Genomic DNA, 25,565 nt, shown 5'->3' with positions numbered 1-25,565 from the left:
CAGAGAAACAGTTCCCTCATTTTTAAGCCTCCTACTAACTTCTAGATTCCTAACAAAATTATAGAAGTTACTACAGAAAAGATGAAGACTTTAAGGCATAGATAAAAGATGACTTTAATACCAAAGTGTTTAGTGCCACATAGGAAACAGAAATTAAGATTAAACAGTTCTCAAAATGAATCAAAAAAGACGAGTGCCAAATTTTATGTTTACTGCCAACACTATAGTAACAAGCTGGTCAATTCACTTCTCTGAGAAGTCTAACATTAAAGTGCATTGTTTGGTATGCAGTCCATGTGCACAGATGTACCTTTTTCTAATCAGTACCCACTGGTTCATGTGTAGTTGTGTGCCTTTTTGCATTGTCATATGATCCACATTCTTCCTTGCGCTTCAGTACTCTTTGTTCAGCACCCATGATAGCTGATACACCAGTGACAAAGTGCCATGATATGGCCTACGCTGACTCCTTATCATAGCCAGCTTGGTCCTTTTAGAGCAGTTTTCTTTTGAACTCATATCAGTATGGATTCTCCTGCCTGCCTGTCACATATTTGATTACTTCAGAAGAGTTGAGGTGAGGGAAACAGCAGCTAAATTAAGCAGAGATTGTATCTTGGACTGCCACATCTGATTTGATAAAGTGCAGAACTTCACCAAAAGCGGTGGATTATCTATCCCCATCTTAACTCAAATACAGACAGATTTAGCACAGGCAGCTCTCATTCAAACAAGCTCATGCCATGGGACTTTACAAGCCCAGTTAACAAGCTGGTATTAGATTATTTACACGAAAATAATCTCTGTGAGTTAGCAGCCTCCTGATAGCTAGCTACTGCTGAGAAGAAATGAGCAGCCAGCAAGAATGGCTCACAGCTAAAAAAAAAAAATACTACTCCAGAAACATCTAGTACATTTATTTTCCAAGCATAAGGAGGGTTTTGAGAACATGGCAGACAAACTGCAGGTGATCTGACCTGAACAGACATTGAAGTCTGCATTGTCAAAACACATCCTAAAATTTCATACAAGAAGGATGAGCTGCTAATGCTCAGATCTCACTTGCTATTCTGACAAAGTGAGGGAAGGAAAAACCATCCTTGAATTAGTAAGAAAACAGTTCTGAGCCTTTCTCATTGCAAGGACTCTCATATATGTTAATAGGGTGAGGCTGAGGATACATGAAGATGCAAGTTTCCTGATGGTCACAGTTGTAAGAGGTCTCAAAATTTGAGGGGAGGGAAGCAGAGCATGAATATACTGTTTCCTAAAAAGCAATCCTTGCCCAGTGCATTCACTCTTTAAGATCCAGGAATTTCAGATCCAGACAGTCAATGCTGTGAAGATTGACTCTGAGACCTTGCACACTGAACTGGCTTCTAACTGAAGTTCAATCATCAAGCCTGTTTACATAGTATGATACTCAAAGTGATCATGGCCCTACCACTTTTAATTTCTGAAAACTGAGGAGTGAAGGAAAAAAGCAAAAAGTAATATGGGAAAAGTCGTCCAGATTCTATCTCAGAAGGAAAAAGCAACTGGAATCAGATTCCAGCACTTAACATCATCTGTAGGAGGAAAACTGATCTATCATATGACTCGCACCCAAAATATTAATATCACAATGCCAAATCTCCTGAGACTGACAAACCAAAACCAATTAACTGTAGTCATGATTCCATCATTACTGACATTTGTAGCTAAATGTTCAATACAGGTGCCTCTTGTCATATGGTATTTTGAGTTTGAGAGTTAGTTTGTTACATGACAAGGTACCCCCAGTTCTAGCAAGCTACATTTTAAGTTGGCAGTACCTTGAAAACTATTATTAAACTCAGGTTTGCTTTGGATAGCATCGTTATAGCCTATGCTGTCTATACTGGGATCAAATCTGTGTTCTCTGACAGAAATTCAGTCTTTATTTTCCTTTAGCTCTTCCTTCTTCACTCTTGCCACTCTCCAGATTTCAGAATTAAAATAAGCTGGGGGCTATGACTGCTCGGAGTACTAGACTAACCAAGTACCCTCTTATTATTGATTGTCAAGAGATATTGATAAACTGCATTCCACATTGCAACATACAAGATGTGTTTTTCAAATTACTAACTTATCTGCTATAATAAAGTGAAACTGCTATGAAAATATAAAAGAGTTTCCCATTAGCCATTCACAGTTAAAAGGCACCTTTTCATTCTATGGTTTGGTGACCTTCAATAAGTCAAATATTGACGTTTAACAGTTCCCAGTATCAGGTGCTGATTTTAGACCAACTTCAATATTTTGAGGTAACTATCAATTTTCTTTCTAATATTGCAGCAAATTGTGTTCAAATTTCTCCTGTCCAGAGATCTACAGATTTAAATCTTGGCTGATGCATTATCCACTAAGTAGGAAAGCTTTATCTCCAGTAAAAGACTCCTGAGCAGAAAATCATATCCTTGCAGAGGTTTCATTTATATGGATCAACAGCTATCTTAATTAAGAGTCTTAGAAATTTCTTAAAGAATTTCTCTAATAACTGTAAAACTATACTAGCAGACATGCTACTTAGAAGATACCTAATTAAATTGAAGTGTAGCTAACACAAGGTTCCTTCCCCTCCTCACCGATTATTTGCATCTGTTCCAAGTATACTGTAGCATACTTGCAAGGTAGGAAATAAACTTGAATTTTACTTCACCAATAAAATCTTTGTCTAGCGTTAAGTTTACACTGGTCTATCACCTGGATCATTTCATTTTCTAGAGACTAACAGAGTCAGTGCACCAGACTCTTCAAGGAGTCTATGCATCTAGGTGGCTTTGGAGTACTCCTTCACTAAACTGAGAACAGACAAGTTTAGAAGAAAATCATTCCTAACAATGGCCAAATGAAGAGGATAAAAAAATGCACACACTCCTACAATTATAGCATCCGTGTTCCTGCTTGCTCATGTAGCACAAAATGAGTTGTGAACTTTTAGAGGATAAGCAAGCACTCCTACTGGTGTAATACAGCTGTCAGGTATCTGTAGGAGATCTTGCTGTCACTAGAGGCACAGTAAGCCAAGGAAAAGCAATGCATATTTTCCCATGCCTCCATGTAAGTTGATAAGATAGCACAAAACGTATGCCTGACTTCAGAGACTAGTGCTAGTGCACGTATACTGGGGAGGTAGTTGGGTAACCTCAAACAATAGTTTTGAGAACTTTTCATCATTTCAGGCAGAAAACACTAAAAACATTTAAAATTGGGTTAAACTAAAACTCTAATTTTTCAGTTACAGCATAAGTTTTATATTTGTGCGTTCTACAGTTAGATTAATCCTCTTTCCTAAACTCCACTCATGAAGTTAAAGAAATACAATATCCTAAGTAACCTTCAAATAAACAGGCTTTCCAGTTATAGTATCTCCCTATCAAGATGAGAAAAGAGAAAAGAAAATAAGGCAAGCTATTGGTAACTCATTAATAACAACTCTATGTACCAGCAGAGGCTGGTGGCCAACTGCCTGGCTGCAGTGTGGCATAAAAGGTCTTTGTGTTCCAGGTAGACAAGATAAGTGCAGACAAGATAAAGGTAGGCCAGCAGTGTCTCCTTCCAGCAAACAAGGCAAACTACATACTGAGCAGTCTTAGCAGAAGCGTAGTCAGCAGGTTGACAGAAGTGTTTGTTCCCCTCTACTGGGGTATCAAAAAAAACCCAATAGATTTACTGTGTCCAGTTTGAAGCTCTCCAGTATAAGATCTTTGATGGAGCGAGTCAAGCAAAGGCCTTCAACTAGGGCCTATTAAGTCTTAGGAAGAGAGGGCAAAGGGGGAAATTTTAGGGCTGTCTTCATCTTTGCTATAATTCCCAGCAGGTAGTTGGAGCCAGACTCTTGGTGTATGGTGAGAAGGTGAGTCAGTAGACACAAGTTACATAAAGGGAAGTACCTGATAAAGTATCAGGAAAAAAAAAAAAGAGTATTCCAGTGTTTGAATACCCTCATTTGTGAAAAGGTTACCCAAAGTGTGTAACCTCCATTCTTGGAGATGCTTAAAATTTGATGGGGCAGGGGCCTGAGCAACCTGACTCAAAATAGCTCTACTCTGAGGAGGAAGGTGAACCAGATAACTTCAAATCTCACTTTCAACTCAAACTAGTTGATGACACTTCCCCAACAGATACTTGTCAAAGGCTGCATATTTAGTGCATTTACTAGATGTACTAAACACACACTTACTGTGTAGTCAGTGCTTCCACCCTACACTAGTTCTCCTGACTACAGCAACAAAACCAAACTAACAAAGTGAGTGAAAAAGCACAGGTTAGTTCTTCCCAAACCCAGAACTATAGTGCAGATTTCCAACCTCTAAGAGGCACCAAAATTAAAAGTCTAACAGTTGAATGCCACATTCTATCAGTTTTGATAATCTGAACTGCTTCATCTTCCTTAGAGTACCCAAGACCTTCTGTAAGTATTGTTCCAATAGTGATTTTTTTGGTAACTACTATAATTGTTCTCAGCTCTTAGCTTCTAGCATGCTTGCTAAATAAAATCCTCAGTTAAAGTTACTTCTAAAAATTATTATTACTAAGCTAACTAGCAAGACCACCTTAATATCAGCTGAGATCAGCAGAACAGTTAGTGCTAATTTGCAGATACAAGCTCCCAAAGGTAGCCAAGTATAGCGTTTGCAACTGGTTTCTGTTTTCCTCGAGTTTTACAATTCAAGGTTTAAATGAGCCCTTGAGCCTGAAACTGTACTCAAAGGAATCAAATGCTACAGACTCTACAGAAACAAAACAAAAAAATCCAGAGTGTCACAGCTGCATCCTGAAGACTCAAGTGACTTCACATGCTCTTAACCAATGCTTAAACTGCTCTTAACCAACTGCATTGAGAGCCTAAAAATGAGTTACAACACAAAGGTTTCAGGGTGTATTTATGCATTTGGAAACATCACTTAAGCAACCCTCATGCCCACATACTTGTTCCTGCTCAAGTCTTTCCTTCCTGTGTATGGCAAGCCAGATCAGGAAACCAAATTCAGTTGAAAGCCTCAGGTTAGGAGTGATTCCCCCCCGCCTGAAGCTAGATCAATTCCTGACCCCACACACAGCTAGATGGTTTGTCAGTAGAGTCAGACAGGTGAATGACAGACAATGCTCCAATTAACACTGTGGTCAAGAAATGCTGAAGTTATAGCCTCAGGACAGCTTTAAAAATGCCAGTGGTTTACAATAAACAGACCTATATTTGTATTTATAAGTGTGCAACCACAAGCCAGGAGTTCAGAGCTCCTACACATGCCAGTGCTGGGATCACATAGGAAATCTATGTATAGCATTTTATCATCGGACTTTGGTGATTAAAAAAAGATTACAGGTATGTAGGTAGGTGGACTCCCTTACCTTACCAACAAATACATGTATTTTGATCACAAACCAAAAGCAAACCAAGTCCGTTCTTTTTCAACTGTACATCACCATGTAATAAGAGTCTTTTCACTCGACTAGGTTGCCATAGCATCCATTCTGCATTCCCCTCACACACGCTAACATTACAGCTTTAAACTTTATCCTTCCCAAGCATTCATGCATAGATCAGGTCAAAGACTAAGTCTAAAAATTATCAGCATTTAAGAGCCTGCGAGTTAGAATTTTACCCTGAAGACTGAACCCAATAAGCTTTTACTGAGCTACAGCATTATGTGAAGAAATTCAGCACACATTCAAGAGCTTGGAAAGAAGAGGTGGAATTAACCAGCAAAGCCCTTCTGATCAATTTGTATACAGTAAAGGCATGAAGTGTTAGCCTCCTCACAATTATGACTTTTCTAAGAGAAAGGACACTACTTTTAAACAGCATGTTTCCTTGAAGGAAAAAAAAAAAGTGGCTGAAGCAGAAGAGTTCTTATCACTGGGCTTCTGAACCTGAAAGAAGCCTACATTTCCTTTGAAGGTATCATCCATATCTTCAGATTCTTTGCAGAGAACTTTAATAAAAGCATTCATAAAATATTTAGCAGTTTTATTGCAAGTCTTGAGAATTTATGCTCCAATTCTTGGCATCATTTGAGTAAAAGCATATAAATCACAAGTTTCTAGCTCCTACTGTTGAGAAAAAGTTTAACAACAAACAAGATGAAGGAACCTCCCAAATTACAAGTGCTTTAAGGTAGCAGTGCTTCTGCAAGATACACAGCTGTAAGAAGCCAGTGGAAGCCTTCAGCACACATTACATACAGCAATGTTACCCAAATATCTGTTCCAGCATCCGTAAGATATAATCCAGTCTTATTCACTGGTGAATAAGTAGGATTTTCAGCTGTGCACAGTTCTGTAAAGAAAGGGAAACACCAATTCCTGGTTACATGAACTCACCCTCTGTATTCACAGGGGAGGCCCTTGCGAACACTTGTCAACCAACAGCAAGTGCCAAAGAGCATACAAGTGGGTTTCTGAACAATACACTGCAAACACAGTAGCTGAGATTTGCTGCCTCTCAGCGTTACTTATCTCAAATTTCTCTGCTATCAAGTTGTATGTTCTACAGGTGCTAGAAGCTACTGCCTCACAGAGAAGTACATGGAGTGGTATATTCACATCACTTTTCTGTTGGTGCCTTTGAAGCAAAACGTAGCTGACAAAAAACAGAAAAAGTATTTATCATAAAACCATCAGTTTGGACAAGAGTGATGTGCTACTACAAAGATTGCTATCCCTCAGATTATGACAATCTGTGGTCCAGACATCCAGTGCAAACAGTTGGAATTTTATTCCAACAGAAGCTTTTCCCTACCTGAGGGCATGTGGACAAAGTACAGAGCTAGTAGAGCTCAATTCAACTATGAAGATCATTCAAGTTTCAGCCCCTTTGCATTAAACACACCAGACCAAAACAAACAAAACATAGTGGGTAAGAAAGAAGGGATCTGTTTCAACAAATCAGTTGATCTGTGTATCAGCAATGAGTTTATGAAATTCAGCATATATATATATGAATTCAGAGGAAATCCAATGCAAATTTAAGCATATAAAATCCATATATTAGGACAATGAAACTGTAAAGGGGCTCTGAAGAGAGCCACACAGTAAGGCATTTTATTCTGTGTGAAATCAGGAAAAGTGCAGCAGTGAGACTTAATCTGTCTGCAAGTGCCCACCTGGGAACAGAAACGGGATATAAAGCCCTTTAACTTAGTAAGCATAAGAGTCCCCAGACAGAATTAAAGAGAAAATACAGTCTTTGGAACAGTTTACCGAAGATACCTGGATTCCTCAGCATTGGGAATTTAATGAGATCAGTAACTACTACGGCGTCACAAAAATTTTAGTTTTATACTCACCCTCAGTACACAACGTCTCTAAAGAAAGCATTTATACTCTTTTAAGGTTTGAAGGGAATCCTGTTTTACAGTTCATATTCAATTCCCAATACTAATGGAACTCTACTCCCACTAAGACCATCTTTGACAGTGTTGTCTCATTTTCCTCATCTGATCTTATTAAATCCATCCCCACATTACCTCTCACTGATTTTCCCCCCCAACTTAATTGAGCTTACCTGTATCAAGGGCCCTGTTGTAAACTGTCCCAACCTATGGTGTCCCTTTTGCTCCTGTTTTACAACATACATTTGCTTTTCCCCATTCCTGCCCACACCCTTTTGCATGCTACCACTGTATAAAACTCATGCTTAGTCTTCTGCTATACAAGCTCACATCCTGGTTTTATTTCACACAGGCTGCTACTGATCTTGCTTAGAGGCAAGAAAAACTGGAGTCATAGGGGCAGGAGAGGAGGCAGGGAAGGGCATGGCTACTGTTATGGAAGAATGAACAGGTTCAATCTATCAAACACAAAAAGCTTTCAAAAGGTTTAAGCTGGACATTAGTGACACTCCATTTTCAGCTTCAGGACAGTCCTTTGTCTTGCTGCTTTGAAACACAAGCCATAACCTTCTTCAGTCCTGAGCTGAAAACTTAATTGAAATTTCACCGATTCCCAGTATCTATAACAACTTGTTATAGAGCAGGAACAAATGCAGTTAGGTCCAAAAGAAACACCTTTTTCCCCACATTTGCCACAACCACCATAGAAGACTTGGAATTATATTCACCAGCCACATCCACTCTTTTTGTTAAGGAAGTAATAAACACATTATCACCAATCTGGGTCATACAAGGTTGTGGTGCTTTGGGCAACTGGATTTGCCTGGAGATTAGCACATTAATGGTCACAGGCCATATGAAAACCCATGAGTTCTCCTATCAGGACCTATGACTGACTGCTATCCAAAGGTCTATACTGTCTTCTGTATCACTGCATGCTCCTACTGTTACTCATTTCTGCTCTAATAAAGTGAGGGGTGCTGTGTTAGATGGCAGGTTGCAAATATTCCCATTCTCAAACTTGTGCAGGAGTGCTACTTCAAAACATTAGAAGCATCTGTTTGCAAAAGCCCACAAGCCTCTTCTGCAAGGTCCATGTTTCAGAGTACTAACAAGGCACGTAAGCTTTCCCCAGAACTTTTAGTATCTTACTGATGTGGAGCATCAGTTAAGTGTTAACACTCTGAAGCTACATGCATGAAGCTACATGCCCCATTTCAAAAGGTCTGTATAAAAATCAATTATATCACTACACCTGCCAAAAGCACATCTTGAACCTTCCGTTATTTCTGCAAATTGAAATGATAGATCTGGGCCTGTGTCACTTTTCTGCCAGTGCAAAGTAATAGTTTGCCTCCAACATGTTCAGCCTCAAAGTCCTCCCACTTGACTAAAAATTTACTTTCTGCTGACAGAAATATCATAGCTTGATCACTTGCTTCAGAAACCTAGAAATACACACACATGCTTGTTAACTCCTGGAAATTGTTCTCCTTGGCAACAAGAATTCTCCTTGCAGATCCCTCCAGTTTCTTAGAACTGTCTTATACCTCTGCTAGAATGGGTAAAAGCCTGTATATTCACTCCTGTGGTCTGAACAGGAGAACCTTTTTCCTGTTCTGGGATACCGTAGTTATAAATGGTTAGGACATTCCTTTCAGGATGTAGTAAGCCCACTCTTTATCCACAGGTTAGTGGATTAGTGAAGTTAAGTGTTATCTTGGAAACAGTAAGTTTCAAACATCTTCCATCAGCTCTAATGCAAAAGATGAACTCCTGCTGAGCAGTCCAATTGTGGCATCCACACTAACCTGAATGTATTGGGGAATGTAGGCTTGTTATTCGCAACACCACAACTTACAGGTATAGACTATGGGTAGTAGATGGCGTAGTTCAGTGTTGTCAAAATAAACCAGTATACCCCTAAACTTGGGTTTAGGGTGCTGCAAGATCTACAGAGATCTGCAAGAGTCACCAAGGAAGTCTTAGGAGCAAGTTCTGGGCTTACACACCAGCACTCAAAATAGGAGACAAATCTTTGACATCAATAAAACCTTAGAACTTTGATTTTAACTACTGCACTTTCTCTACTGCCAAATGCCTGCCACCCCAGCCCCATCTGTTTTTAGGGTTACCACAATAGTGTTTTCCATGGTGTAACAGGAAAAGAAGGTCTGTCCACTCCTGAAGCCACCAGTCACAAACCACCTCTGTCCCTTTCACTATTGGCAGGACTATACAACTTTACCAGTCCACTTCTTTCAGTTTGAAGCGTAAGGTTTACTCATTCCTATTGAAGGAAGATTTTCTGTACCAACGATTTCCCTGACTGCAGGCAAAACAAATCAGAAGCTCCTTCAGAGCCTCCACACATACAGCTCCAGAACAACTACAGCAGCATCCAAGCCTCACGGACTGACAAGATCCCAAATCAACTGTGATTAGTTCTGCACAAGGACAGTTTCAAGACCTACATTCATTTCCTTTCAACTACTGCCAAGCTGTTCATTGTGATAACTTATAATTGTGATAACTTACAACTACTATCAGCTTCAAAGTTAGATTTTCATCAGTTATAGTTAGATCCAAAATAGGCACTAGCATCAGCAGATCACTCCCTGGGCCAGGAAGGCCCAGTGCTAAAAAACACAGCAAAACTACTATTCCTATCTTTCAGTTCCATGAGGAATGGAAATCCTTTCAGGCAGCTAGCTGCTACCCTCAGACTAAAGCCTGGAACACATCTCTTCCTCCTACATAGCCTACAGTAACCACCTTCGAGTTTAGGAAAGGCGTAGTAATATTATGAGCTTGTTTTAGCAGCACCTCACAAGCTACTCTACTAGGGACTACACGGAGTCCTAGTCTTTGCACCCCTCCTCAAACCAGGAATAGATACTAACTTGCCACTCAGATCTCTACAAAAGCTTTTTCAGTCATTTTCAAAGTAATACCTCATAGCTCTTACATCATTCCATCTAACTCATGTCTGTTTCTCATACAATCCATTAGACAAATCAAGACATGCTATGGTTCTCTTGCTGGAGTTACCATTAGCTCTGTAGCTACAAGTCTTTTATTGGACCTTAGGCTGCCAGTACTGCTGTTGGGGACAGTCTTCTGCTGCCCCTAGAGAGATTCTTGCCGCCTAGATAACAGCAAGCACAGGACAGAGTTTGGAGGAGGAAGGGGACAGAAGAAAGGAGAAACACAGCAGTAGTCTATTTTTTTTCCCAGACCTAAAGATTCACAGCTTCTCCTCATTCTGGTCTTACTACTGTCTGTCATGCACAGGCCTTCTGACAACTCGGGATAATGGGGGCCTACAGCTACTTCAGCAAGTCTTTTGATGATTATTTCTAACTGAAGTACAAAGAACACAGCAATCAGCTCAGTGAATCTCCTTTCATGCTGTCAGCAGTGATTTTCAATCACTCAACTTGTATAGACTCCCTAGCCCCTGTGTAGCCTCCCTTTGAGAAATCCCTTCCTGTGGGGCACACTAGCTATTCCACCCAGGCTGGAACCTTTTTCAGTCCATCAGCTGGCAGTCAGGTCACTGGGCTGATACTTAGCACCTGTCAATGATTTCAATACACAATCAGCTGTCCTTTGATGTTCAAAAAAACACCTCTACTTACATCTCAGATTGCAAGCTAAACCTGATTTAAAAAAAAAAAGTGCTGCATATGTTTTATATAAAAATAACATATTTGATACAAAACTTGAGTAAGGATTGAATACAGATCTTTAAAAACAAGATTGTAATTTGAAAAAAAAAAAAAAAAAAAAACCACCCCAAAACACTAACCTGTATAGATTGATGGAATCCTAACCATACTTCATGTGGCAATTCACTTTCAGGAATCGAAAGCAGCAGCTCAAAACAGCTCCTGGAAAAGTAAGAGACAAGTAAACAAGCTACTCGGAAACATTCTACTGTTATGATAAAATAACATTTGTGGCATGTATTGCTTAACATTCAGATAAGAAATGACAGTGACACTGAATCATCTTTGACTGCACAAATCTGTTAGAAGCCAGAAACAGTCCCAAAGTCAGGGATCAATCATAACACAGAAAATTACTCCTTTCTACTATGCACCATCTCACTAGGTTAAGACTGCTGCTATTCTTATAATCAAAATCAGCCAGTTCAGTATAGCTCAGCAACTTTGCACCACAGAATTTCTCCTTTTTCCTCTTTGCAAAGCAATCATAATATCTGTTCTGAATAAAGTTCACTTGACCCCCAGCAAGGTCTGTTTGCCTAGACAGAGTGAAAGCCAGTTTCACCCAACCTGGAGTTATCAGTACACACAGAAAATAAGACCACGGAAGAATGCAGGAGGAGCAGTGGTCTGGCAGAAGATATGTTAATGCCGATGCATCAGTACAGAAATGGACCTGCAGAATAGATACCTAGAAGTACCCTATGATTCTTTGATAGCACGAATAAAGGGCAGGGAAGGATCCAAATTCCTACAATCCAATCTGCAGGAAATGCGGGAGCTTAATCAAACCCCCTCCTTCCCCCCCCCCCCATACACAGATCAAAGATGCCCACATTACCAAAGTCAGAGAAAACATTCCAGATCAGACTAATATTCCCAGTGCCAATTCAGAGGGCTGCTGTATTTGTGCAGCTCAGTTACCTGTACAACACTGGTTGAGAGAATCACCTTATTTCTTCATTTGACCAAGCCCCTGCCTAAAAATAGGACACTTTAGTCATCCAATCTTGATTTAATAAAAAGGAAAATTTGCTATATCTCCTGTTCTATGTCAACAATTAATGTTAGTATTTGAATCAGCCTCATCACATTTAATAACAATGGCATGTTAATTTTTGCATGCATGCATAACAATGGCACATGAATGTGAATTCAAATACTTGAATATATCAGGTTTTCCAAATGAAAACTTGAGAAAATGGAAAGGGTTCAGAAAGTTTTAGCATCTTTGAAATATCCAGCAAATTTGAGATCTACATGTCCCCAAAACAACAGTGGGGAAAAAAGGTGAGACCTGCCTGATATTCCTTCAGTTAGACTTTCAGGCCAATGCTTATCTCTTTTCAGGAAGAAGGAAACAGTTGCCTGCATTTAACATGCCTGCCTTTTTTAGAGGAAAGTCTTGGAGAATAAAAATCATATTTTCTAGGAGACAAGATAATGACAAAGCTATTGCCTATATTTTTCTCAAATGTGGACTATCTAATCCTGTATTGGGCATATTAAAATGGATTATTTAAAATCTAGTTCCTGTATAGAAAGATTTTGCCTAATCAATTTAGGCAAGTTTACGATGACTCTTTCAAGCTTAGAGATATCACAAGATTTATGTGCAACAAAAACGCTCCCACAAGTCATAATACTACAAGGCCCTGGAAAGAAAACTGGTCTAAGACTCCACATAAAATAAATGCACTGCATAATTGCTGTAAAATAGACCTAGGTTGCTAGACAGTTCTAAAACACATTAGACTTTGTTCACACCTCCACTCCTGAACACTAAAATGCAAGACATGACAGGACAACACATTTAGTCTTCCCATAGCTAGAAGGGCAAAGCTTGGGGACAGGAAGTTGCAGAGATGACCAGGAGGCAAATATGAGTTTCAAGACTACTTAGTCTGCAAGAACAATGACTTTCCTTTTCTCCTCCTTCCTGGCTTCTGACAAATACATTACACACGTTATCTGCAAAAAAGTGTTATGCTTAATCAGTTTTCAGCAAGAATCAGCAGTCATTTAGGTGGACTAGATCAGAAAGACAAATACTGAATTAACATCTGGCTATTTTTTTTTTTTCCCTCATTTCAGAAGCTCACCTCCACCGTCAAACGTGTTCCTTTAAACAGAGTTTTAGTCCTGTGAAGGCCCCCAAACACTATCAGAAAGGTACAAGATCGGATAACCTTCATCACTATCATTTGGCAATTACTTAAACATCAGCCACTAGAACCTCAATCATTGCTATGTCCATGAGAAAATGGGCAAGCAGATTGCCAGATGTTCCAACTCTGTCATTGGTCTCAACATTCTTATAAGAATGTATATATTTTATAAAATAACCAGGACTGATTTTCTGTTGTACCCAAGTCTGGCAATAAAATCTTCACTCGCCAACTCCAGATGTGTAGACCCAAGTGCCTGCCACTTGACAATCAAAGAAAACATTACCAAGTCTCATAGGAGCTGAGCTTGATTTTAACAGATTCAAAGCTAACACACACAAAAAACCCAACCACCACTAACAAAAAAACACAACTAGATATGTGATCTTTTGTGGTGTCCAGTTTTCATGCATGTTACCCAGAAATGCATTTATTTGCAAACTTTGTGGTTAATCTGCTAAAACAAACAAACAAAAAAAACCCCAAAAAACCCAACAACTTTTGATACACATCTCAATTTCAGAGCATAAGGAAAAAAAAGCAGTCATCAATCCTGTCCCAGCCACTATTTTAACTTGTAGATATAATTTCTCTGGAATATTACTTTTTATGCATGATTTTGGTTACATAAAAATAACAGGCTTAAACAAAATAGTAAAGGAAGATTTTACAAGTAATTTCATTTTTCTGCAATTATAGTTTTCTTACTATATTACAGATTTTAATTATGGCATGACTTTTTAAAGTATGTAGTATCTTGAATTTATTATCATTCTGACATTTCAAAGCACTAATACAATTAATCCAGTACGTCTACACAAACAGCCTTCTAAAGGTACATAGTAACTAGGTAAATTTCCATTGAAGTGTCAGACATTCAAAAGAATCCTTTTTCTACTAAGCTCTGGTTTTAAAGTTCTCCTCTCCTTATGGTCTTCATTTAACAAGCATTCAACAATGAGCAAAGAAAACGACCTCTGAAAGTCATAGGCTAGAACAGGTCAATAATTTATCATGTTATAGCAACATTAAGATTTAACTGTCATAAAATGAGTAATATAAAGGCTGAGAAGCGGTATGTTCTTTCTATTTTGCAGTAGAGATGAAGTATTTATTGCAGAAGTTCTCTGGCACACAATTTTATTTAATATATTATGTTTATAGAGATACTTCAAAACAACTTACAGTGAGACCTCAGAGATAAAGCAAGAATTATTAGGAAGCGTTGTATTTATCTACTACAGCAGATTACTGCACATCTGAAAATGCAAATATGACTAAAAACAGAATTATGTAAGTCACGGGTATCCTTGTGGTACTGTGTATATTATACTTTCATAGGTGCCACTTGGACAGTGGAAAAAATTCAAAACTAGATTTTCAAAGCATTGTGTATACAGAATGAGCTGACAGCCCATAAAGACATGAGGGCTGAATTTATGACTCAGTCCTTATCTGTTATGGATATATAGGACTGATAGTTGAAGATGAAAGCTCTCTCAGTTCTTAATTCAACATCCTAAGCCTTTATTAGAATTCCAAAGTCAAGCACTCAAGAAATTACTCAGTAAGAGAATCCTGGCATTCTAGATGTACCCGTTCAGCCATCAGGTAAGACAACTTACAGCACAGCTGCAAAAAGCAATATACAGATCTTCCAATTATCACTTTCTTGGCAGAAAAGTGAAATGAGAAATCTAAGCTCTTATAGCAAAAGGGGGGCATACAGCTGCCTAAAGACCAGCCAGCCTTCCCTACTGGCAAAAGGGAGAAATCACTTTACCCTAAAATTCTTCCTTTGGGTAATCTTTCCCTTCTGTGTTCTCAACCGCTCTCCACAACAACAACAACAACAACAAAAAAAAAAAAAAAAAAAACCACACACACACACACACCAACTGCTGCTGAACAATACAGCTTTGGCTTTAAAGAGAACCAGCACCATTCTTTCAAGCTAACATTACTCTCTCTACAATTCAAAGGCTCAACTTCATCTAGTAACTCTACCAAAGATCAGAGACCTTCCTGTTCATTGGCATTTTTAAAGAGCTAGAGCTTTGGGGTTCTCCTCCCTAACTTCCTTCCATTCTCTGTCCCAAAATGGGACAACAGTAGATCCTTATTATACTCTATTTCAACATTCATCTGTATTCTTGAAAATCCGTTCCCTTATTGTATGCACCTAAACAGAACTTAGGTGTCGCAGTTAAGACCCCAAATCAAAATACCAAGATCACTTCATAAAGGTAAGCCTTTCTACCCCACTCTGTCAATACCACCACAATATCTATATGCAACTCAGTTCCAAACTGTAATCATATTTTATTTGCAAAAATTGCAACTGCTGCTGGAATGCTTCCATTACTAAAAACAACAACAAAAAATCCTGTCTCAAACACTCAACTTCAAAGTGTCTTTTAGGAGAAACCCTCCTGGACTTAAATTTCTTTTCTGAACACTGGAAAGCAAAACTCTAAGCAAATATCAACACTTATTATTTGCATACAATTATTCTGTAACATTTCGTTCACTGTTATTAAGAGAGAAATTTTGAAAAGTAAATCATTTCACAGCTTTCAGAATTGTGGTTATCTTTAAGCAGTACTGAAAAACTTTTCCTATCCCAAGCTTCTTGGAGTTAAAAAGAAAAGTAGTTACACATCAGATGATCAACAGGAACAGCTCACCTGTAGCCTGAAATTATCCTACATTTGCTGAGACCTGAGTTAGCTCCTAATGAAAGGGTAGGAAATTCAAGTTAGTGAATCAGATTACAGGTTTTTATTAAGTTGAGAATGCTTTGTTAGATACACAAAGATGTCAACTATCACACGTGCCTCCTCACAAGGTGTTATGAAAAGCAAGCACTCTCTTCCCAGAAGCAACCTGTCTGAGATTCACAAGGTTCAGTTGATTAGGTGAAGTACAGCTCAAGATGTTTGAGACAGACTAGTCTAACCAGTTGAATCCAATTCTGTTACTTAGACCAGAAGATATTCAGATCTCCTTTTGCTTTATAGTTCAAAGAAAGCATATGAACAATCTCTCAAAGACATGAAAATGGTAGTTAAACTCCCCTTCAGACCAGTGCTGTCACAGTAAACAGTAGAAAGTGGTCAAATGAATAGCTGAAAAACACCGTATGCGAACTAGAAACAATTCCTTCAACTTTGTTAACTTTAATCTATTAATCTTAGGTATTATAAACTGTTTGCAAAGGAAAATACAATTTTCACACAGAGTAACATGAATGCTATCTTTTCCTTTGCACAGTATCCTAACATAAACAGCACCCACACAGATGCCTGGGCAAATGAGTAGACAGCCTCAAGGGTGACTTAAGATTAACTGAAATAGTCACCTAACCAAAAGTCCATCCACTCCTGAAAGACATTTTTGATATGGCTAATTCTTCATGATGATCTTTAAGATAGAGGCAATACTTTTTGTATAATATTAGGGAGAAAAATCTTTTATTGTGCTTTGTGGATGTGAAAGCAAGCATCTAATTCTGTTAGGACAGAATATTCCTCCTCACCCCTCCCCAAGCATTTGTCTAATCTCCTAAACCACAAGGATAGATGATATGACCACCCCAAGCTGTTCTTTTACTACCTAAGGTTAGCTGTCAGACCAGAAAGTTCTCATGCTGCATCAGCATCATATTTTTATGGGGTCCACAGTCTCTATCATCATGTCAGAGTTTCTGTGAACACACAGAAGACCTGATCAGGTGGCAGGGAAAGCCTCTACTCAGCTAGGTGAGCCAGCAGCAAAGAGATGAGCACTATTTGTCAGTAAGAAAAGGTTATCTCCCCTTCTCCAGGAGGGAGGACAGGAAGGGAAGGGGGCTTTCAATAGTGGGTAGAGCACTTTTATTTTAAAAGGAAGATTATGTTTCAGAGTTGAACACTGATGAGAAATGAAAACACATAGCTTGTATGACAGAAGAGGCTAACCCAGTTCCCTACAAAAAAATCCCAGTAACATTGTAACAGTAGGTCTTCAGGTCCCTGACCAGGTAATATTCTTCCTCCCATACTGAACCGAATTTTAATCTTTAATTCTTTGCCTTAAGTTCTCTCTCACTCCCTGGAAAACTCTTAAAAAGGCCAAAAAGAGATCACAATTAGTCATGGCATTTACCTCACTCTGATCTCACTCCCATTGCCTTTTTCATTCTTTAGTTTCCCTCTCAAATGCAATCATAACAAGAGTAGCGGAGATTCCAGCAAGTCACCACTCCACCACCCTCTATGACCAAGTTTCCTGAATATACAAACTACAGCAAACAATGTATTCCCTCACGCTGGAAGATGGAAGAAATAGTATCAGTGGAAGCAGAATTTTCTGATTTTTTCTCTCATCTGTTAAGCAATTCTGATGCAGAATTAGGATTTTTTTCTTCTTCCACACTTCAAAGTATTTAACAGTAACAGAAGATATAGAAAGAGTTAGGAACTATTCCACACACGAGACCTGCATATCAAGACAGTGAAAGACAAGAGTTTTTGATGAGGAACCAGCAGAACACACAAGCTAATTAGCGATAATATAATCCCTTCGAACCTCAACCCTTCTGTGACCTCTGGAGATCATCTAGTCCAACTCCCCTGCTCAAGCAGGGTCAACTAGAGCACGTTGCACAGAATCACATCTACGCAGGTTTTGAACATCTCCAGGGAAGGAGAATCCACAACCTCTCTGGGCAACCTGTTCCAGTGCTCTATCACCCTCACAGTGAAGAAGTTTTTCCTCATATTCAGACTTCCTGTGTTTCAGTTTGTGCCCACTGCCTCTTGTCCTGTCGCTGGGCACCACTGAAAGGAGTCTGGCCCCATCCTCTCAACACCCCCTGTTTAGATATTTGTATACATTGATAAGATCCCCTCTTCAGTCTTCTCTTCTCCAGGCTAAACAGGCCCAGCACTCTCAGCCTTTCCACCTAAGAGAGATGCTTCAGTCCCCTAATCATCTTTGTAGCCCTCCGCTAGACTCGCTCCAGTAATTCCATGTCTCTCTTGTCCTGGGGAGCCCAGGATTGGACACAGTACTCATTTTTTGTGTATGTATATGTATAAATAAAATGAAGATAAGAATATCCTATCCATAAGAAAAGAGTTTGTAAGGATTAACACAAGCATTTGACCAAACAGCACATGGCAAAATCCTTCCTGAGAAGTCTAGAGATATGCAAGGGAAGAATACTTGACTTCAGACCACAAAACAAGGAAGTTACTAACCCATTGAAAGACTGTCCCAAAATTAGTTTTATTCTATGATGTTCTTTATATTCAAGGTTCCAGACCTTCACCCTGCCCCCTTGAAAGAAACCTTACAAGCTAGGAAGAACCAGTGCATTAAGCTACCCTTCTCAGGTTTAGGATAGTAACTGAGCATACTCCAATGCCCTTGAAAGCCTTTAGGCTAAATTGTTCCTCTTCACCACCAAAAATAGCTTCTTTGCATTTAAACAGATTATGAGCAGCTACAAGTTATTCCAGTTCGACTGACAGACAGTAAAATACTTTGTTCTGTTTTAATCACTATCTATATATAAATATTTGTCAAAGAGCTCAGGTAAAATTACATTTGGCTGCCCTATAACAGCAGCTTACATGCACAACTCTGTCTGCCGTAAACAAAAAAAATAGCTTATTCTTTTCAGAAAGGGACTTGCTCAGAAGTACCTTGCATTTACCATAGGAGACAGCACACACAAAGCCAGCTACTGCAGAGCAACTGATGCAAGTTAATTAATCCATACATGAAGATTTAACATTATAGCTTCTGTTTAATGAAAACCAGATTAAGGTTTTTCTGTAGAAAAATAATTTTCAAAATGTTCAAGAAGGAACAGAACCTCCCTAATATCTGTACATTTATCCAAATACAGAAGAGCAAAGCCTTATCACTGGTTGAGGCTGGGCAACAAAATGCTCAAGTACAGTTTTGTGATATTATTAAAAAATGAGCACTAGAGACATTTACTAGATAACAATAACAACAAACATTAAATACAGTTGTCAAATTAAATATCGCATTGTATTTTAACAAGTTGCCTATTCATTTGTGAAGTTTGTGTATTCTTTCAGAAAGATTAGTGTATCAACTTATAACTTACAGCACTAGCCTGCCAAGTACCAAAAGAACATCTTCACATTCTGTAGTCAAGTAAGGTCGTGCATTAGCAAAGCTTTGGATGGAGATTCGGTACACTTCCAAAAAAGGTAAAACATGTTCCGATGCACCCCGACTGCCAGCATACTGAAGCAGTGTCTGAAAGAAAATGAGTTTTATTATTAAAAGTTCTCATAATAAACTTTTATCTAAAAACATAAATATTAATATGTAATATCAAGCATATACAGTGGAAGAATTCTGGAAGTGAGAAGCTTCCACTCTAAAGATCAAAAATGGCAGTTTTTCTCCTTAACAGAAGTTCTCCCTTTTGTTCCAAAATATTTTTATTCTGTTTGAATACTTGATAAATTTAGCAGAATTTCTACTGGGAAGCAAGTTAGAGCCAATAGACACAAATGTGAACCACTAAGTCAAAAATTCAGGGAGAAGTTCTGTTCTCCCCTTCCTTTATACAACTCCCATGAAAACAGAAGCACACGTGTAAGACTGGAATCTATTACTAGTGAGAATGCAGAAAAAAAAAGGCAAGAAGCTCAAGATTAAGGACAATATTTCAGCAGTATTTTAAAGATATATATATTACCCATACAACAATCTTAAAGCCACTAAAGTAGAAATATTAAGCCCAAGTCATGCCATTACGCAGTCACTTTTCAAATGTAAAGTTACCCTAGATTTTAGTACTTGACCACAGCAATCCTACCTTTTGCAGGCACAGTACTGAAGAAGCAACCTGAAATACAGTCCGTTCCAGAAGGAATAAAAATAGGTTTCAAATGTCAGCGGAGGGATGACAGTAGTAATACTTCCCCACCTTTTTCTTTTTAAAATCTCCCAATGCTATTATGTTATTTTGCTACAGCTTACGAAGTAATATTGAGAGCAAGTAGGGCACTGAATTAAAGATACCTTAGCTCTACCAATAACTTCCTTCACAAGTAACATCCCTGCGATGTAGGCATGACATCCTACACTCTGGACTATTTAGCTTGTGTTCTTACCAGTTACAATCCATCTCTCACCATACACCCTCCCTAGCCCAAACAAGGCACAATCTTGATTGAAGGAAGGAAGGAAGGAAGGAAAAAAAAGACTGTGCTCTGTAGAACCGTTAGGGCCAAGGCTATATACTATAAGTTTCAAGTGCCCAACCCTATACTTCAAGTCAAATTGTCACAAGAGGGTGGACGGTCAGGTCATATTAGACCCTATTAAGTCATTTTAAGTCAAGCACTGGAAACAACCAATTTACTGTTGATGCTGAATAAATTTCTCTTTGTATCAGATTATGATTAGAAGGTAGACACTAGTGAACAGACCGACCCTACAACCAGCTTACTGGAACTAAATGGAGTCATTAAGATGGCCAGAAACAAAAGTTAACTTTCAACACAATAAGGAATAAGGGGCAGGCCACACACTATTTTATAGTCCATCCAATGTTTGTCAGTGATCTAAATATACAGTACAAGCCCTAGGGTTTAAAAAAAAATTGCAGACATCCACTGGACTGGTACAACCTCGTGTGATCTTTAACAAAAAAAGTTTTAAGAATACAAATCAGTAAAAGTCAAGATTACTTTGTAGGTTATTCTCCTAGAATTCCGCAGGAGTTATATTGCCGATAACTGAGTTACAGTTGCAGGCTCCCCAAAAGACAAATATTAACAGTTTTAAAGAGACAAGGGTGAGGGGAAAGAACAGAGACAGGCTGCAAAACAAGCCACAGGTTGGAAGTTTACAGACACCATCCTTAAACACAGCACAAAGATCATTAACAGAAGCTCTCAATGACCAGTAACTAAATAGCCTTAGCACTTCCCTATAGCAGGCGTGTCAAGGATTTGACAGTATAATTTAAATTACACATGACATTAGAAGCAATAAATTATGTTCAAAGGCTGTCAAGATATAATCCCTAGAGATATTCAAGTAATAGATGACTATCATAAAGTCATCTATTTAGTACACCACAGCAGTAAGTCTACCATTACAGTGAACACAGCAACAGAAGACCAAACACACTAATGAATGCATTTTTCAAGAAAATACATCCATTATAAACACTCTTTAATGAGCCAAATTTAATACTCAATTGCTTTGACAGACACTTGTACCACATACACAGATCAGATGGAGAATATTCTGTTTTATGCATTAAACTAAGATTAAATATTAGAAAACACTGTACCCTTGTGTGCAATCTTAGCATTGAGATCAAAGTCTTACAGTTAATATTAGCAATTTGTGAGCAGCCAATTACCAGAAACTGTTCCCCAAATATACATACATTGAAGCTAAGATTGCTCAAGACAGATAAGAAGAGACAAGTAAGAGACTTATTGAACTTCAAGATAACAATCTATTTAAGTTAGGTTAATCCCGAACATTAACAACAACATACTAACAAGTAAGCAGAACACAGTAACTATACAGTAGGGGCTAGCGCCCTTCTGCTATCTGACAAACAATAGAAATTTTAATGGTTCACTATGGAAGCTCCTTGGAAGTCTATATATAAGATTAAATATTTCTGACAAAATAATAATTCTCTAGTTTTAGTTAGTCACTAACAGATCAGTAACAGTTTTATAGCAATTACTGCCTTTCTAGTTTTAGGATTTGAAGACAATAGTCAAATATTTGAAGTCTGGTTAATGCACATTCACTTATACTTCATCCTGTCTCTCTTCCTTCCTTTGACTGCAATTACATGGTGTGGGGGGGAAGTGGGCAGAAGATGCACACATCCACCTACAGCACAGTCTTAGAGACCTGGCTAGGTCCTCAGCACTGCATGGCTTCTCATGTCCTGCGCTACTAGAATGCCTACTTAGCTACACTTCTTCTGAGCAAGAATTTTTTTGCTCAGTACTGATTTAAACATCTCCAGGCTGGCTGACCAGATTTAACATACCCGGGGGGGGGGGGGGGGAATTGTCATCTCTTCCTGAAGGTATTCAATTGCAATTGACCTAGTCCTCAACTGTGTCACCTTCAAGAATTTCGGTAAGATAGGAGTCACTGCGTATCTGCAGAGGAGATACTTTGATGTCTTTAGTTTGTTCTATAAGCTCTGTTTTACTGATAGCTCTACTGTAAATATGGAGAACAGTTATCTCAAACACATACAAACTGTTCATACCAGTTGGCTGTTTATGTACACATTGAGCTCCTCGACAGACATGTTTTCCATTAGCTGAATATGCAAAGTATCACACTTGTACAATGTAAAGTTTCTGAGTCAGCCCACTGTTTAGGCTTCAGGAGTTTTTGTATTATCCTGGACACCAATCTTATGCTTTCCTTTAAGGTATCTATTTTTAAGCAAGGCAATATCATCCAGCATCGCTCCAGGGAAGACCTACTGGAAGCTAGTATGTATTTGGCACTGCATGCTCTAGTAAAACACAGTGTCCAGACAGCTCAGAACATAGAGATTTAATCTGTTCATAATTTGTCGTGCAGTTCAGTTTCAGTAATTTCCACAGGCAGACAGAGCACCTTTCTGGACTATGACATAGGTGTGAACACTGGATGGCAAATCCATCACTGGCTAAAACATTCTAACTACCCTCACCTCAGCTACCTCCTCAGATCATATTTAAACCCACTTAAATTTAGCTTCTGCCTAGGCATGTTCTACTGTAGCTTGAGAAGTTTATGACAGGGTATCAATGGTACCCTCCAAGTCATTAACACAAAATTAAATTGAGATTCTTGAATCTCATTTAGAGACAGACTGTGAGTTATTCTGAAAATTCCTATTCAAAGGATTTTCAGCAATTTACGTTTTATCATTAGAATTCTGTGCAACATCCACAAACATCCCAAGCTAGAAGGAGAAACCAACAGGTAAACTTGCATCCAGTTCACAGTGGTCTGACTGTGCAGTGACATCACAAATTCATACTTCACTGAAATTGCTAGCTTGTCATCCAACCACTTCGTATTTTCCACTGAATCTTAGAGTACTGTTAATCCTGTTGATTAGAAATACCCCAACTGATGGCAATCCAGGATAAGTCTATTTCATTTTTATCTGTATTATCTATCATGATGTTCTAAAATGAGACTCTCACTTGATATTAGCACAATGACCTTAAGAGGGTTCGTTTCACATTTTTTGCTGGACAGTTCTTACCTTTTTTGAAAACAAAACAAAAACAAGAACACCCACAGAACTGTCTTCTATAAAACTCCATTGATCAAGGGCCTCTAAGTCTTCATCTATAACCAGTCAAAATAGTCTGGATAAACAGACCTTTATATATATGAATTATCTCAACAACCTCTAGTAAGTGTTAGCTGCATATTTGTTTGCATATTTGTTTCCACGCTCTGATGCAGTAAATGGTACTGGAAATCATTTTAGCAAATCCTGAAACACAGAAAAGAGTAATACACACCATATAGGGTTCCAGGCAAATATGAGGTCACATATCTTAAAAAGGTACATACGACTTGGGACATACAAAAAGGCAGTGGCAGCATTTTGCAGTTTGAGAAGTAACAGTTCCAAAAAATAACAAACAAAACTTTTCTGTGGTGTGGTAAAGTGACAAGATAAACATTCTCCCAACAGAACAGTATGGCAAAGTACCCAACCTGTGGATGTAAAATGAAAGACCATGAGAAGAAATCATTTATATATAAGGCACCAGAAAGATTGTTTGTCTTGTTTAGCATCCAGTTTTGCCACTCACTCATCAAAAAGAGAAACATCAAGTAGGTGTATCAGTTAATGTGTGGGTATATTGGCTTGTAAATTGTGAAGTATAATTGTAAGTCTTTAGAACACAGTGTCTTCAGATTCAACTTGGAAGGCTCTCTATACAGCAAATAAATGAAGATTATTTAACCTCAGAGCTCATAGTAAGTGAGGCTGTGGGGGAAGCAAAACTAACGAACCACCAAAAGAATTTTTTAAAGACAAGTTGAGATCTCCATCACTAAGACCTTAACCAAGCTCAAGTACTCTTCTAAAAGTTATTGGCTTGATTCAAAGATTTCTGACTACTAGTCTGAGCTGCACTAAACAAAGATTCAGACTAGATCCTCTGGGTATCAAACATAAACTTATCTAGTGACCTAAATTAACCACACTCCTGCATAAATCAGGAAACATTGTTTATTCCACGGTGGATCTCAATCAAGCCTGGACATGCTACTTTAATTCTGAGGTAGGTAAGGACCAGAAAGTCTGAGGTCTAGGTCCCAAGCCAAAACCCCAATGAGAAAATGCCGTGTGGCCTGCCTACTCCACAGACCCCTCCAGCTCCCACAGGACCCCGAGTGCTACGGGACGCCCAGGTCCAAAGCACTATAAGAGCCCAAGGCCGGCAGCTCCCCAAAACACCACGCCCGGCCAGGCCAGGCTCAGGAGAACAGCAGCCCGCCCGCGGGAGCGGCCCGCGCCATCGGCCAAGCGCGCACGTCCCCCGTCGGCTGCAGCGCACGCCGCAGCCGGCCCCGCGCCACAGCAGCCCCGGAGGAGCGGGCGGAGCCCGGGGCGGCAGCCCCATTGGCCGCCGGGCAGGGCCGGGCGCGCACTGCGGCTGCGGAGGCCCGCCGCGGCGCGCGCCGGCCCCAGCCCCCGCCGCCCCAGAGCCGGCCTGCAGCCCGCGCCGCGGCCCGCCCCTGCCCGGCCCGTACCTGGCAGAAGCCCCGGCAGTACGCCCGGGACGAAGCCTCGGACACCTCCTGCTCACGCAGCTCCGCCTGCAGCTGCCAGAGGCGGGCACGGAGCGCCGCCACCAGCCGCTGCATCTCGGGCCGCGGAGCCGCCTCAGCCTCAGCGTCCGCCATCTGCACCCGGCCCTACTGCGCGTAGGCAAGGATCACGTGACTCGCAGCCACTGACCTCATCGTCCCGGGACGGCGTCACGTGACTCGCACGTGACACGGCGCGCGTTTCGGTGTCCACGTGACCTAAAATCTGGGGCAGCCGACAAGGTAGCGAGCGGGAGTTTCCTGCCGAGTGACGTCACATGACGCGGCGTGAGCCCGCCTCATGCCCGGCGCGCACGCGCCAGTCGCTTTCGGAGGGTGTAGGGGAAGGGGGAGGGGAAGGGGGAGGAGGGAGCTTGCGGCGACTTTGCCGCGCCCCGCACTCCTTAGGGCTCGTGCGCGCGGGCTAACGGCTGCCTGCTGGCATCGTCCGC

At 39.8% G+C, this 25,565-nt stretch overlaps 1 protein-coding gene across 3 annotated transcripts in view; it reads right to left on the bottom strand.

Moving 5' to 3' along the window:
• RLF (RLF zinc finger) overlaps positions 1-25,219 on the bottom strand; it is a 58,495-nt gene extending 33,276 nt beyond the window's left edge. For all 3 annotated transcript variants that reach the window (XR_010886463.1, XM_067311739.1, XM_067311742.1), the window contains exons 1-3: positions 25,057-25,219; positions 19,382-19,536; positions 11,170-11,251 (exon numbers count right to left, since the gene is read on the bottom strand). Coding sequence is in view for 2 of the 3 variants with exons in the window: in XM_067311739.1 (XP_067167840.1) it covers positions 11,170-11,251; positions 19,382-19,536; positions 25,057-25,209 (390 nt within the window). In the remaining variant the exon portion in view is untranslated. The remainder of the gene's footprint in view (positions 1-11,169; positions 11,252-19,381; positions 19,537-25,056) is intronic.
• Between the last annotated feature and the right edge of the window lie 346 nt (positions 25,220-25,565).

This window comes from Apteryx mantelli, chromosome 27 (assembly GCF_036417845.1).
Source record: "Apteryx mantelli isolate bAptMan1 chromosome 27, bAptMan1.hap1, whole genome shotgun sequence".
NCBI classification, from domain to species: domain Eukaryota; kingdom Metazoa; phylum Chordata; class Aves; order Apterygiformes; family Apterygidae; genus Apteryx; species Apteryx mantelli.
Note: the sequence above shows the minus strand (reverse complement) of the source record. Positions and strands in the feature narration are given on the sequence as shown.